Source organism: Myotis daubentonii, chromosome 9 (assembly GCF_963259705.1).
Source record: "Myotis daubentonii chromosome 9, mMyoDau2.1, whole genome shotgun sequence".
NCBI lineage: Eukaryota > Metazoa > Chordata > Mammalia > Chiroptera > Vespertilionidae > Myotis > Myotis daubentonii.
The window spans coordinates 56,524,484-56,541,066 of record NC_081848.1 but is presented as its reverse complement, the minus strand read 5'-3'; the positions used below and the strand labels follow the sequence as shown (position 1 = coordinate 56,541,066).

The window sequence follows — 16,583 nt, the reverse complement described above, 5'->3', positions numbered from 1 at the left end:
AGGCCAAGGGACAGAAGCTATATCCTTAGGTAGGTTAACATCACCATGGTCCACTCACAGTAGAGAGTCAGGGAGTTAAAACCTCAATCACCCTCCTCATGCCCTCCAATCACCTATTACTGTTACCCTTTCCTGAGAGCAACCAGGAGCCAGAGGGAAAAGGAGCCCAGTGGGGAGGCAAATCAATAGGACACAGAGGAGCTGAAAATTAGATTGGATGGCAAATTATGAAAACCCATCTATTATTATAGTCTCCTCACAGTTGCTTTTCCTAGGACTTTTTGTCTCTCAATGTAATTACTAGTAGATAAACCTCTCATTACATCTCATCATTTATTTTACTAGATTCTGTTGGCTCATCTTTATTGGGTGTCATTTTCTTAGAATAATATATCTCTCATCGCAAATGCCTTGAGGATGGAATGTACTTTACTTTTTAGGTGGTTATATGTAAATATATTTAAGAATGTAAGTTTATCATTTTGGTAGCCCTAAAAAGAAGCGCAAGAGAAGTTACTAGAACTGGAATGATGATTTCAAGGCATCAGACACTTGTGCTCTTTCAAATCACTGCTCCCCAGCCCTAGATAGGTGACTTCATGCTCCTGCAGGGCTCCCAGACTCATCAGCTTCCATCCAGAGTAGAAGAGGGGAACGAAAGGCCCAACCTAAAATTGGTTACATCACTTGTGCTCACCTCCCATTGGCTACCACCTGGTCACATCGTGCCATCAAGCATGAATGAAGGCTGGAATTAGAATCCAATTTCTGGTCTAAAACTCTCAGAATTATTATGTGAGAATGAAGTAAAATGGTATTTAGACCAACTAACATTTTCTACACCCTGAAGCTCTCTCACGTTCTGAGTACACATGAAGAATTTGCTCAGGTACTGATCCCACAATGAGGCAGGCAACAGTGGGAAAGCCTCAGGCTGGGCTCCAGGAGACCAGGGCCGGCATTAGACCTGCTGTTCACCCTGTGATCTCAGGGAAATCCTTTGGCTCTTTCAGCCTCAGCTTCTTCCTGAGTTAAAGGATGATATTATAGCAGATGGTCTCTAAGGGACATGTGCTCAATGTTGAGGATACAATAGTGAATAACAACAACCAAGAGGAAAAAAAAAAACACGGAAAAATCTAATCGTCATTATTGAGTTTTGTGTTTTAAAAGGGAGAGAAAAGAAAACACATACACTTACAGCTAAGACTTCTGATTCTTTTCATGAATAAAAGGTTCATGGTGCCCTGGGGGAGATATCAGAGGTTGTGGTTTCCCTCCATCATCTCATTAGTTCAACCAGGATTGTAGGAACTAAGACTGATAGATCATTCAGTCCTTGAAGCTACCTCTGTGGCCAGAGGGTCCTGCCTCCCTCCACTCTGACACGCCTGTGCTGGGTGCACCTGGAGAGGCTGGAATGATTGAGCCTCTCCAGAGGCAAGAAGGAGCTCCTGGACTCTCTGGTCTGTTCTCAGCTGGATTCCACCCCCTTCCTCCACACTGGATAATCTTCACTCCCTTGTCATTTACAAAATTTGCCTATTCTAGCTAAATAAAACACATAAGTGAGTTTCCATTTTAGATTTGTCCCTGAGAGTTCCTTGCTTCTTGCCCCACCATTCCCCTTGTGTACCGGACACACCACCCTGGTAGTGGGGCTGCAAGACAGGGGAAGTGCGAACACTCTGACACAGACCTGTGGGTTCAGATCCAGGCTCTTCCACTTGTGCACGTGAGAACTGGAGCACCTTCTGCTTCTCTTTTCCTATGTGCCAGACGGGTATAGGCAGAGTACTGGCCTCATAGGGCTATTTGGAGGATTAAAAGTGATAATACCATGTAAGCACTCATCAGCTGCTACTCTTCACCTATGTGTGTGAGTAGATTTATGTCTCGCACCTTAATTCTGCAAGAGCTTCTCTCTTTTCATCCAAAGCCTTTTGTAAAATATAGCTAAGCACTTCTTAACTCCACCACCACCATGAGAATTCTCTTACACAAATGTTTGATCTGCAAAGAAATCTTTACTCCAAATCACATAGAACGACGATAAATAACTTTTATATTACACGTATCATCAGAAAATCACTTAATAACCCCACTTTCCATATTTCTGTCTCAACTACCTCTATTCAAACCCTTTGCCTCTCTCCCTCTCCTTCGTAAATGGGCTTATTTCTCCTCTAAAATGCAGAGACATTAAATTCAGTCCTCTGTTCAAGTCTTGTTTTGATTCCAGGCCCACAACTGCAGCGTTTCTGAGCATGGATATGACAGCCACAGCGTGGAAGATCGACCTCACACCGACGAATGGACGTGATCAGGCCTTCTATGAACCTGATACAGAGTTCATAATCCTGCAATTACTGACAATCATCGTGGCCCTGGTGGGACTGGCAGGGAACGCGGTGGTGCTCTGGCTCCTGGGCTTCCGCATGCCCAGGAACGCCTTTTCTGTCTACATCCTCAACCTGGCAGGAGCCGACTTTCTCTTCCTCTGCTGCCTGATTATACGGTCCCTATGTTTATCTTTATTCTTTGAATTTGTCCCAATTAAAATCTGCGGATTTGTCATCACTGTGTCAGTGTTTGCCTACATCTCAGGCCTGAGCTTTCTCAGCGCCATCAGCACAGAGCGCTGCCTGTCTGTCCTGTGGCCCATCTGGTACCGCTGCCGCCGCCCTAGACACCTGTCAGCTATCATGTGTGCCCTGCTGTGGTCCCTGTCCCTGCTGCTGAGCATCCTGGATAAAAATTTCTCTATCTTTCTGTGGAATTTTTTCAGCCTTTCCATGTGTCGGGTATTTGACTTCATCACTGGGGCATGGCTGATTTTGTTATTTGTGCTTCTCTCTGGGTCCAGCCTGGCCCTGATGACCAGACTGCTGTGTGGCTCCAACCGGGTGCCGCCCACCAGGCTCTACGGGACCGTCATGCTCACTGTGCTGGTCTTCTTCCTCTGTGGCCTGCCCTTCGGAATCCACTGGTTCCTCTTATTCTGGCTTGAAAAGTATTTAGATGCCTTCCCTCGTCTTGACCAGTATTTAGTACCCCTGTCCTGTGTCAACAGCTGTGCCAACCCGATCATTTACTTCTTGGTTGGCTCCTTCAGGCAGCGATGGTGGAAGCAGAGACACACCCTGAGGCTGATTCTCCAGAGGGCGCTGCAGGACACGCCTGAGGTGGATGAACCTGGAGAAAGCCTTCCTGGGGGAACCCTGGCCATGTCAGGAAGCAGTCTGGGGCAGGGATGAGAGCCTCTGTCCTGATCAGTCAGAAGTAACTTCCAGACTCACTGCTGCCCTGCCAGGCTTGGACAGTATCTAGTCTTCTCCCAGACTCAGCCCCAAAATACTTCAGTGATTCCCCAAGCTCTTCAAATAGGTTCTTTTTTAACCTGGCTGTTCTAGTTTTTCTCAGAGAAAGCATTAGTCTGAAAGTTATACCTCTCCATCGTCCTTGACATTACCAATAAATTTCTTATGTGATCTGAATTTCTTTTTTTTTTTAAATGCTTTTTCTTTTCAATCTTCATTGCAACAGAAAGAATCCCGGTCCAAATCAGACAAATCCAGGTCCGAAGTCCTGGTTCTACAGCTCTCCTTTCCAAGCCTCAGTTAATTAATCTGTAAAATGCGGTTGAAATCATCTCCCCGTAGGATCATAGTGGGGAATAAATAAGAAAACGGATGAAAGGGACTAACCCAGGTGCCAAATATGACTAAATGTTTCACAAACATTAACTGTTAATATCGTGAAACCTCTAATACAGTATATTGTTGTCTTGGAGGCAATATATAATAAGTAAAAAAAAAAAAGAATCCCTGTCCAAATTCATAAACTGTTGTTCAGAATTTTTTTCTACCTGATTGGGTAGAAAAAGAAGATTCCTTATTTTTCGTTCAGACTTCATGCCCTATAGATTCATGTTTAGTGCTTTGATTGGGGGCATTCCATAGATTAAAAGCTTAAATAAATGAGTTGGCCCTCCTTTAATCTCGTTGGGTTCTCTGGGTTTAGGGAAAATATCCTTAGAGAGAGTCTCTACATAAGCACAGACCAGGAAATTGGGCTTGTAAAAGTCCTCCAGTGGCATTTGTCTACAGCATGGTGACAAGTGGGCTTTGGGTTGTAGTAAAGAAAACCATGGCCTTTACCTTTGAGAAATGATGAGTAGTTATAGTTCTCACCTTGACCAGGGTAGAGTGTAGCACTATATCCCACCAATTCCAATGTGGCCATTGTAACCTCAAGGTCAATTTTAAAATAAAAATTATCTAGAAACACAATTATTAGTAGCACGTAGATAGTAGTTTTGGAATACTCTGTAAGCCTCAAGATTTTGTACAGATTATACTGGCTGTGAATTATAGTCAGTTTCATGGCCACTCCATGAGTTAGAAACATCTGATCCTGCCCTACTCATGTCATTGTATTGGTAGAAACTTAGGTTCATACCAGAATTCTGGACTATTCTCTGACACTGGTTACTCATTCCTCAGAGAACTCAGGCAGACGTGGAGGGTCCACTATGACAAGGTGACAGCAGACAGGGCTGTCTGTTCACAGACAGTGAGGCTGCCCCATATATTTACACTCAGAGGGAGGAATTCACAAATGAATGCTGAGTGCTTCAGAGACACTACAGGTAGCTGTGAAAATGATACTAACTGCAATTTTCCACTTTTCGAACCAAATATATCCATCAGAACTAGGTTTCCTGACGTTTGATCCAATGCTCTTTCCAGTTAATCACTTTCTGATTCTGTGTCCTACAAGCACCCCCTTCATTTGCAGATGCTGTACTAGGCTTGGCTGTAGTAAGGGGTTCCTCAGCTGGATGACAGGGTGGTGGGAGAAGGTAGGAAGATAGTGCATGTAGTCTGTGCACCAGGCTGAGTGCTTTGATGTAATGCCACCAACTTACACTGAGGGTGCTTAAGAGATTCAGCCCTGTGAGTCTTATGATCCTTTCAAATGTACAGCTTTAAGGAACCCTGTAGGAAAATTTTACCTCATTTTTTGAACCAAAGACAGTTGTGTTTCACCTGGAAAACTGGTTATTTTTATGTCAGTGGCATTCCTCTTCGTGTTGGCTGCAAGAAAACTTAGAGCTTCTGGATGCTCAAGCCCAGCCATTGCAGCCACAGTGAACACATGTGGCCCCAACCTTCCTCTATAGATTACTTATAACATTGTCCCAGAATGTCTGGTTTGTATGTCTCCCTCTTCCACCACACTGTGAGGTCTTGAGGAACAGATAGCATGCCTTTGAAAGCCCAGTGATGGTCTTGGCCTGCAATTTAGAAGATGCTAAGTAACAATTTTCTCAAACAGCTCCTGACTGATAATCATGATGTTTTCTTGAAAAGATTGGCTGAAGAAAAAAAAAAAGGAAAAAGAAGAGACAGGCTCTGTCACGGGTCTCACTGAAGCTCCTGCAGGCATCTCCCACTCAAGGTAATAGAAAGTGTTCTCTGGAATCGGTCAATAGGAGGAAGGTGCTTACCTTTCATCGCAGGTCTCATCGCTGCCTCCAAGGATAAGAATGGAAGGGAGGAAAGAGTCTGCTCAAGAGCTGCCTCTTTTCCAAAGCCAGTGATGGCTTTTCCTGTGACTTCATATTGGGTGGGTCATGCAGGACATAGAAATTTCCTTCTGGAAGAGAGGAAGGATATGAAAGTCCCTCATGGCACTTTTTGGGAGCTGTCATCCACAACTGTCTATTTATGCATTACTTCAACAAACATCACTACAACATATGTGACCAAGCACTGTACTTCTATATAGAACAAAAACTTCTTCAAAAATATTTTCTCAGTAGACTGTGTAACCACCCCTTTCTATTCCATCTAGAAAAGGTACTGATTTACATCCAATAAAAGCTGAGCCCTCAAGGTTACCCACTGATTCCCTAGTGCACATGGACCTCAGAGCCCTGAGTTATCTGCTTCACAAGAAGTATTTCCAATACTGCTTATGCTATTGGTCTTATTCATGTACTTATCTCATTTATCAAAATACAATGTAAACCAATGAAAAATGATTATGAAAGGAGAATTATAGTTCCAATTAAAAGTAATATGAGTGTTCAATTAAAGGAAGTCTCAGAAATATTATTATTGAAATGGGCATAAATCTGACAACTACTCTAGATAGAAAACATTTAGCAGTATTGAGAAATATCCTCATGCAGCATGAAATACATATGATTTTATGACCTCCACTAACTACATATAAACTGCAAATCATAGGCAAGGCTTGATGGATGCGCTTTCTGCAAGCAAGGCAGAGTATAATACTATATGCTGACACACATTCCAAGGAAATTCATTCCCTCTCTTTCATTTTTGGTGAATGAATTCAAGGTAACAGTTTAATATGTATATTACAAATATATCCTTCTTTTCAATTGCCCTTTAACAGATATTTACAGTGAGCCTATCCACATGTAGTCTTGAATATATCAAGCATGCATTTTATAACAAAGTCACTCAATTATTCTCCTGTTATTTCTATAAATAATAACTGAGCTTCTCCTATGCTCCATCCCCTGTGCCAGGTTTTAGAGATTCAAACACAGCATCCCCTCAAGCTGTAGAAGGAAGCAGTCCAGTGCAGCGCACACTGTCATACAACATGGTACATGCCATCATAGGGTTATGTTTCGGGGTCAGAGGAGAAGTCATCTAAAAATTCTAAGTTCTCTTGCCTCCATCCCGAAGAGCCCAATACCAGCCCAGGAGATGCATGACAGTATAGACCCAGGTGGCTCCTCCTGATGGACACCATCCTCAGCAAAAGCTTTACCAGTTATGCAATAGCTAGAGTCACTACGCCAAATCTGCCAACAGCCCCCAGTCTACGCTCTGACATCCACCAACACACAATTCATGAAGACATTTTTCAAAGAGAGTGCCTGCAGGTGCTTAGGTCACGGGCCTTGCTCCACTACCTATTCCTGAACCTGTTGGTCCAGCAGAGGAAGCCCTGTCTCCACCCAGCCCACTTTAGCAACCAGAGACCCTGGAACATGCAGAAATGCAGAACCTGTGTGTGCTAGATTTGGAGCACTGGACCTGGAGTTTAGGAACCTACATTTTCATGATGACTCCATCAGAAACTTGGGTCACAAGCCCAGTCTAGGCAATCCAAGCAAACAGTGTGATTATGAGGTTGCCTCAGTCTGAACTACATGCCATTGTGTTCAGGTATCAGTTTTCAAATACGAAGGTAGGCTTTGACTTTACCAGAGATGTGGGCTGGAGGTAACTTCTGTTGCAAGTCAGGCTGGAAGTAAATGACATAGAGACTAAAACAAAACTATGCCAGTTTGGGTCAGTAGATGGAGTGTTGGCCCACAGGCTGAAGGATCCCGGGTTTGATCCTGGTCAAGGGTATGTACCTTGACTGCAATTATGGACCGGGTTAGGGTGCCTGCGGACATCAATGTTCCTCTCTCTCTCTTTTTCTCCGCCTCCTTTCCCCTCTATCTAAAAATCAATGGGAAAATATCCTCAGGTGAGGATTAAAAATAAATAAATAAAAATAAAAACCATTAAACTTTAAAAAAACAAACAAACAAACAAACAAAAAGCCCTAGCCTGTTTGGCTCAGTGGCACTCCCCTTTTTCAGTGCCGCTGGCCCTCACCAGGCAAAGCCTCCTCCCAGGCTCTGACCAGGCCAAATGTTCTTGTCCCCAGGGCTGCCAGACTCAGCCACAGGGGCACAGGTTTTCCAGCTCACAGCCTTGCCCCTTGCCTCAGGTCGCTGCAGGGCAGGGGAGAATCATTCATTCCACAGGGCATGGAAGGCGGGCCTCCACTGCTCTAGATGTGGACAGGACCTCCTTCCCAGGCCACACTGTCCAGTCTCCATCTGGCTTTCCTTCAAACATTCCTCAATACACCCCTCAGGACCACTGGTCAGAGTGCCTGCCTGACAGCTCCACGGGCCCTGAGCTGCCCTGCATGGCTCCCACCCACAGACTCTCATGAAAAGAACTCCTGAAGAATGTGCTTTGAGAGGAATGGAAGACATGAAAAGTGAAATGCAAAGGTGAGCAAAAACATTGATGTTATGGGAATACATTTGAACAAACAATATTGAAAACAGTAACTGTTTAATTTCTTTGGGGAAAAACAGAGTCAAAATTCAGTCCTGGAGCCCAGTAGGTTGGGAGGATGGAAACAGAGTTGAGTTTCCCACTGTCTTGGTGCTTGGTATTCATGAGGAGGCAGACTTCTGGGTTGAGCTGTATGATTTGTCCACTGCACCAAAGGCAGAGGAGGGGAGGGGGTGACACACAATCCGCTGGTTAACCCTTGTGTCCAGCTGCAGGGTTCTCACTACAGGAAAGGGGACATTTTTCTTCATACACAGGCAAGGTCAGGGCTGCTCAGCTCAGAAAGAATACCTTCTCCTAATCTGCATTAGTATGCTAGCAGTGGACACTTTTACATGGTAAAACTACTCATTTCTTTAGATTTTACACAAATGTGTTAAATAGCTAAGGCAATTGACTGGGAAATAGACAGAGAATTTAAAACTTCCAGATAAGTTGAGGAGAAAACAAACATGTTCTGTAAAGCCCCTGATGTACTGGGCAGTACAGAACTTCCTATGCTGCTCCCACTCTTTTATGAAATCTTCCAAAAATAGGAAGATCAGAGACCTGTGTCTAGTGAGATGAAGGTTTAATGCCTGCTGACTAAACTGGCAGGCTGTTGCCCTGACCGGTTTGGCTCAGTGGATAGAGCATCAGCCTGTGGACTGAAGGGTCCCGGTTCGATCCCAGTCAAGGGCATGTACCTTGGTTGCGGGCACATCCCCAGTGGGGGGTGTGCAGGAGGCAGCTGGTCGATGTTTCTCTCTCATCAATGTTTCTAACTCTCTATCCCTCCCCCTTCCTCTCTGTAAAAAATCAATAAAATATATTTTAAAAGAAAAAGAATACCAGTTTCCTCACGGGCCCGAAACACACGATATTGGGCTAAGGGATATATGATCATCTGAGGGTGAAAATATCTCAGTGGAGATTCTTTTTCTCTATGTGTGTGTGCTTTTGGAATATGATTTTGCCAGCTTTTTACTGATATATTTGCCATATAACATTATATTAGTTTCCAATGTACAACAAAATGATTCATTATTTGTGTGTATTGTGAAATAATCATCATAATATGCCTAGTTAGCATCCATCACCACACATAGATACCTTTTTTTCTCTTGTGAGGAGAACCTTTAAGATTTACTCTCTTGGCCCCTTCCCATTATACAAAACAATATTATAAACTATGGTCACCATGTTTTACATTACCTGCCCAGGCCTTATGTATTTTGTAACTATGAGTCAGTTTTGGGGGGCCTTTTTTCCCCTTTCTATTAAATTTATTAAATTAATTGGGTAAACACAGAAATGAGTGAATAATATTGGTTAAGAAATTATCCAAGTTTCAGCCCTGGCCAGTTTGGCTCAGTGAATAGAGCATCAGCCCACGGACTGAAGGGCCCCAGGTTTGATTCCGCTTAAGGGCATATTCCTGGGTTGAAGGCCTGATACCCAACAGGGAGTGTGCAGGAGGCCACCAATCAATGATTCTCTCTCATCATTGATGTTTCTATCTATTTCACCTTCTCTCTTTTCTCTGAAATCAATAAAAATATTTTGAAATAAATGATCTAAGTTTCAGGTGTCCAGTTCTATAATACATCATCTGTATATTGTACTGTGTGTTCACTACCCCAGTCAAGTCTCCTTCCATCACCATTTATTCCCCCTATACCATCTTCTACCTACACCCAACCCCTCTCAGTGGAGCTGCAATTACCCTTTGCCATCATCTGTAAGTTTTAGCATTCTTTTTTCATTCTAAGAAGCAAAGATTACCTAGGAACTGAGTTGATCAAATTCTTATTGGTTGTTAGGGTTCTTTCTAGGTAATGGGCAGAAGATATAGAAATATATTTTTTATACATAATGAATATGTAAAAACTTGTTATATATTTTCTTTTTGTGTCCAAATATTCATTGTAAGTATGTTTTCAGTTTCTTTTTTTAGTTGATGATGGCCTTATTCATGAAAAAAATTGCTTTTTAATAGTTTTCTAATCAATATATTCATCTATGACCTTGGAGTTTTGTTCGTGGTTTGGAAAACAATCTCCAACCAAGGTTATAAAAGAAATCGCCCCTTTCCTTTCTAATTCTACATTATTTCTTAATACATATGTGAATGTGCAAACCTCTTAAATGTAACAGGGTGTAAGAGACAGAATTTTATGTGGATTTACGTTTGATTCCCTGAGACTTGCTATCTATCTCTCTACCTGTTTGTATATAAACACAACATTGCTGCTTACACTGATGGTACAGAATAGCCTCTAATATCTGTTAAGGCTGATCAGTCTTCATTGATTCCTGTTTTCTCTACAAGTGGTGAGATTGAATTTAGAGCATTATATATATACTAGGGGCCCGGTGCACGAAATTCGTACACTGGGTGTGCGGGGCGAGGGGGGGGGGGGGGAGGGAGTGTCCCTCAGCCCAGCCTGCCCCCTCTCACATACTGGGAGCCCTCAGGCGTTGACCCCCATCACCCTCCAATCGCAGGATTGGCCCCTTGCCCAGGCCTGACGCCTCTGGCCTAGGCATCCGGCCGGGCAGCGGGGACCCACAGCTGCAGCAGCCCCACAATCGTGGGCTTCGCTTTAGGCCCAGGCAAGGGACCCCTAGCTCCTGGGACTGCCAGCTTCGACCGTGCCCAGCTCCCATCGCCGGCTCCACCCCTACTTCCTGCTATCACTGGCCAGGGCGGAAAAGGCACCTGATTCTCCGATCATGGCTGGGGGGCAGGGCAAAGGCAGCCCCAGGGCTGCCTTTGCCCTGCCCCCCAGCTCTTAGCTCCCCCCTGGGTTTCCGATCACTGTCAGTGGCAGGGGGCTTCTTCCTGCTTTCCCTTTCACCTCCCTGCATTGTGCCTACATATGCAAATTAACCGCCATCTTGTTGACAGTTAACTGCCAATCTTGGCAGTTAATTTGCATATAGCCCTGATTAGCCAATGAAAAGGGTATCGTCGTACGCCAATTACCATTTTTCTCTTTTATTAGTGTTGACTAGAGGCCCAGTGCACAAAAATTTGTGCACTGGGGGAGGGGAGGCGTCCCTCAGCCAGGCCCGTGCCCTCTCGCAGTCTGGGACCCCTCAGGGGATGTCCACCTGCTGGCAGTCAGATATCCCTCTGGCAGCCCGGGAGCCCTCAGGGAATGTCCACTTGCCAGTGGGCGGCAGGTCTAAGCTGCAGTCTGACATCCTTAGTACTGCTGAGGGGGCAGGAGAGGCTCCTGCCACCACCACTGTCTTGGCAGCCATCAGCCTGGCTTGTGGCTGAGCAGAGCTCCCCCTGTGGGAGCACACTGACCACCAGGGGGCAGCTCCTGCATTGAGCATCTGCCCCCTGGTGGTCAGTGTGTATCATAGTGACCAGTCATTCCCAGTCTTTCTGCTGTTAAGGTCAATTTGCATATTACCCTTTTATTATATACAATAGAGGCCTGGTGCATGGGTGGGGGCTGGCTGGTTTGCCCTGAAGGGTGTCCCGGATCAGGGTGGGGGGTCCCGCTGGGGTGCCTGGCCAGCCTGGGTGAGGGGCTGATGGCTGTTTGCAGGCTGGCAAGCCCCCCAGCAGGGACCCTCACTCCATGGGGGTGTGACCAGCCTAGGTGAGGGGTTGAGGGCTGTTTTCAGCCTGGCCACACCCCCTTCAGGGTGGGGGTCCCCACTGGGGTGCCTGGATAACCTGGGTGAGGGGCTGATGGCTGTTTTCAGGCTGGTCAAGCCCCCCAGTGGGGACCCTCACCCCATGGGGTTGAGCCAGCCTTGGTGAGGGGCTGATGGCCGTTTTCAGGCTGGCCATGCCCCCCTGCGACCCAAGCTCCCAACCTCTCCTTTTGGGCTGGAAGCAGGTATCTGGGATTTATTTATCTTCTATAATTGAAACTTTGTAGCCTTCAGCGGCGCCCAGGGCTGTCCAGGGCAGGCAGGAAGCTTGGCTTCCTCCATCGCCAGGGGCAACCCATGCCTCCTGCTGGTCCAGCTCCAAGGCCGCCACAATCTTAGTTGGGTTAATTTGCATACTTGCTCCTGATTGGCTGGTGGGCGTGGCTTGTGGTGTAGTGGAGTGGCAGAGTGATGGTTAATTTCCATGTTTCTCTTTTATTAGTGTAGATATCCTATCTAATAAAAGAGAAACATGGTAATTAGCCATACATTCACTACCCTTCCCATTGGCTAATCAGGGTGATATGCAAATTAACTTCCAGCCAAGATGGCTGCCGGCAGCCAAGCAGCTTGAAGCTAACATGAGGCTTGCTTGCTTCAGTGACGGAGGAAACCAACGTTCCCCATCTGCCTTGCCGGCCTCTAAGCTTGCAGTTTGAAACATTGTTACAAATATAGAAGCTAAACAAAACCCCAGAAACCTCCTTTCAGCCAGCCGGGATCTCAGAGCTGGAGTTGATACAGTGTTTCGATTATAGAACCCAAACAAACCAGATACCTGCTTTCAGCAGCAGAGGCCTCAGAGCTGGAGCCAGAGCTATAAAGCTGGCCCAGAATAAAAACAAAAAAAGAAAAAAAGGAGCAGTTGGGAGCTTCAGTCACCCGCCAGCCTGAAAACAGCCCTCGGCCCCTCACCCAGACTGGCCAGGCACCCCAGTGGGGACCCCCACCCTGAAGGGTGTGTGACCAGCTGCAAACAGCCATCATCCCCTCACCCAGGCTGGCCAGGCACCCCAGTGGGGACCCCACCCTGATCCAGGACACCCTTCAGGGCAAACCAGCTGGCCCCCACCCGTGCACCAGGCCTCTATCCTATATAGTAAAAGGGTAATATGCCTCCCAGCACCAGGATCAGCGTGACAGGGGGCAGCGCCTAAACCCCATGATCACCCTGCGGCTCTGTGTGTGACGGGGCTGTGGAAGGGCACAACCTCCCTATCCACCCTGCTCTGTTCATGACAGGGGAAGGCGCCCCAACCCCCTGATCAGCCCTACTCTGTGCCTGATAGGGGAGAGCTCCCTAACCCCCTGATCGCCCTGCAGCTCTGTGTGTGACAGGGTGCGGCGCCCCAAAGCCTCCCTCCCCCATGGGCCCTGCTCTGTGTGTGACAGGGTAGGGCCATAACCTCCCCATCGGCCCTGCCCTGAGTGTGACAGTGGTGGCGCCCCAACACCCTGATCGGCCCTGCTCTGTGGGTGACAGGGGGTGGTGCCCCAACTCCCCTATTGGCCCTACTCTGAGAATGACAGGGGGGAGCTCCTCAACCCCCTGATCAGCCCTGCTCTGTGCGTGACAGGGTACAGAGCCCCAACCCCCCTAATGGGCCTTGCTCTGTGAGTGACAGAGGGCAGCGCCCCAACCCCCTCATTGGCCCTGTTCTGTGCGTGACAGGTGGTGGCGCCACAACCTCCCCATCGACCCTGCCTTGAGTGTGACAGGGGGCGGTGCCCCAACCCCCCAGTCGGTCCTACCCTGAGCGTGTCTGAGGGTGGCATCACAACCTCCCGATCCGCCCTGCTCTGTGCATGACAGGGGGCAGCGCCCCAACTCCCCAATCGGCCCTGCTCTGAGCCTGACCAGGGGCTGCACCTAGGGATTGGGCCTGCCCTCTGCCACCCAGGAGCAGGCCTAAGCCAGCAGGTCGTTATCTCCCGAGGAGTCCCAGACTGCGAGAGGACACAGGCCGGGCTGAGGGACCCTACCTCCCTCCCGAGTGCAAAAATTTTTGTGGACCAGGCCTCTGGTATATATATAATTGTTCTGTTACATCTGTATTTATACCATTTGATTTTAATCTTATCCATTCTATTACAAAGGTTAGGGCATTTGTTAGCTCCATTCCAAGGTCACTACTCTATTGTTCTGTTAAGCTACAAGAAAGTAACTGAAGGAGATTATCCTAAGTAAAGATTATGTAGATTAAGCGTGATTGTTCGTAGTTAAGGTGATTAACTACCCGCCTGGAACTTAGTTAAGGGGTTTTACTGATTTATTCCCTTCCTTCGTCCTGTTAATTCCTAACTCCAGGAAAAAATCCCCACTTGGGGAAACAACCTTTCTCGGAGAGGTGACCTTGGTTAAACACATAGCGCTAAGAAGGGGAGCAAACATGTTAAGAACAGTATGCCATATACGACAGGTCCCTTGAAGCATATGCTGTGCAGATGTTTCTTCCCTGCAGTGACTGTGTCAAGCAGCAAGGATGGACCGGCTTCAGGCATACCTCCTTTACTGCCTACTTCTTAGCTGCTCCTTATGCCTGTGTTGGCTGGGCCCTCCACTTCTCCCAGGGGTCGGTAGGGGACAGGACCTAATGCTGAGTTTCCAAACTCTTCTCCATCAACATTCTCTCCCAGGGTGAGCTCACCCAGCTCATCTAGAATGTATGGACATAGACCCTGCGTTATTCTTCCCTGCTGAGAACAGTGCCTGGCACAGCATAGGCACAAGGTACAATTGGGTAAACTCACAAATGAATGAATAAGTTTCTCTCATTTTTTCCAATGCTTCATAGTTAACATTTTAAGGAAATTCCATGTAACTCAATTTGGCTGCAGCATGGGCACATGAAAGGAAGTCATAGGAGCTAAAGCTGAAAACACTGGTTGTCCCCACATCATGTGAAAATAATCTAGCTAACAAATGTCAGAAAGGAAGAGAGAGAGAGAGAGAGAGAGAGAGAGAGAGAGAGAGAGAGAGAGAGAGAGAGGTGACTGGTAGTGCCTGTGGTGTGCTAAATTCCTTATCTGTTAAAAGGGAACACAGTATACACAGTTGTTGATATCAATAAATCAAAACTAGAAAGAAAGCTATATTATGCAAAACTATAAAATAAGTTATAAAAGAGTTAAAATGGGAACTGTAAACATCAGTTGCTATTGTTGATTGAGATTAGGAAAGACTTTACATTTTTATTTTATACTAGAGGCTTGGTGCACAAAATTCATGCATCATGAGGGGGGTCCCTTCAGCCCAGCCTGTACCCTCTCCAATCCGGGACCCCACAGGGGAAGCCCGACTGCCGGTTTAGGCCCATCCGGGGATCGGGCCTAAACCGGCAGTCAGACATCCCTCTCATAACTCTGGCCTGCTGGCTCCTAATCACTCACCTGACTGCTTGCCTGGATGCCCCTAACTGTCCCCCACTGCCAGCCAGGTCATACCCAACTGCCTCCTCCCTGACAGCCTGGTCACTCCTAACTGCCCCCCCCCACCAGCCTGGTCATGCCTTACTGCCCCCCCCGCTAGCCTGGTCACCCCCAACTGCCACCCAGGCCTTGTAAACCCTCACTGCTCCCCCGCCAGCCTAATCGCTCCCAACTTCCCCCCCTGCAGGCCTGGTTGCCCTGAACTTCACCCCCGGCCACCCTGGTCACCTCCAACTGCCCCCTCTGCCAGCCTGGTCGCCCCTAACTACCTTCCCCTGCTGGCATGGTCACCCCCAACGGCCCTCCCCTCCACCAGCCTTGTCACCCCAGGCCCCTGCTGTTCATTTGTTTGGTCGTCCCTCACTAACCCCCCTCCAGCCTTGTCGGTCCAGACAGCCTGCATGTTCAATCGTTTGGTCATCCCTCACTAACCCCCCTCTGGCCTGGTCACTCCACACAGAGTGCTTGTTCAGTAGTTTGGTCATTGCTCACTAATCCCCCTGCCAACCTGGTCGCCCCACGCACCCTGCTTATTCAGTCATTTGGTCTTTCATCACTAACCCCCCTGCCAGCCTGGTCATAGGCAGCCATCTTTGTGAGGGCCTGAGGGTCAATTTGCATATTACCTCTTTATTATATAGGATACTCTTGTGTCCTCTGAAATAAACTAATGTGCATACATTACTCCTGGGAGTAAATGGAAACAAATCAGATGAGCCAGGCCATGCAAGGCCCTGAATGTCAAGCAAACTCTCCTTTAGCTATGGAAAAGCTCACATTGTCTGTTGAGTGGGTTTCCTGAACTCACCCTCAGTGGGCAGTGACAGGCTCCAGTTCAAACATTCCTCACAGGAGGGGGACCACATGGGGTAAGATGGAGAGAGGAACAGATAAGTCATTGGACTTAGGGCAAGTGAGAAACATCTCATGAGGCCCTTGTCTCACATCTCCAGAATCTCATTTGCCAGTGCCCCTTGTGCAGGAAGTCACAGTGGCTGCCCAGCATCTTGATAAGCCTCTTTTTATCATCAGGTTCCACCCTTGCTACTGCAGACACCTCCTAAACAGGAGTAGGAGAGCATTCTCTGGTGTTTGGCACTCTGTGGAAAGCTCCTCTTTTTCTACTCACCACCTTCAACTAGAAGATGGCGCTCAGGTAAGAGTCAGCTCAAAACTACCTTCTCTCAAAGGCAATTTTTTTGTTTTCTCCGTCTTAGTCCACATGGTCATGACTGCGTCTTGGGGTGGAGCATGCAAGGAGCCATGGGCACCCGTGAAGGAGAGTCCAGAGACATGAAGCTCCCTCAGGGAAGCTATGGGTGCTGGTAGCTTAGACTGTGAGGAATCCAGGTCCTTTCTGCTTCACAG

General features: G+C 47.1%; 1 protein-coding gene across 1 annotated transcript; it reads left to right on the top strand.

The window, feature by feature from the left end:
- The first annotated feature begins 2,246 nt into the window (after positions 1–2,246).
- Positions 2,247–3,456, top strand: LOC132242224 (mas-related G-protein coupled receptor member X2-like). Its single transcript, XM_059711131.1, has one exon. It carries the CDS (start codon positions 2,268–2,270, stop codon positions 3,255–3,257), a length of 990 nt encoding a protein of 329 aa, XP_059567114.1. The 5' UTR covers positions 2,247–2,267; the 3' UTR covers positions 3,258–3,456.
- The last annotated feature ends 13,127 nt before the right edge of the window (positions 3,457–16,583 follow it).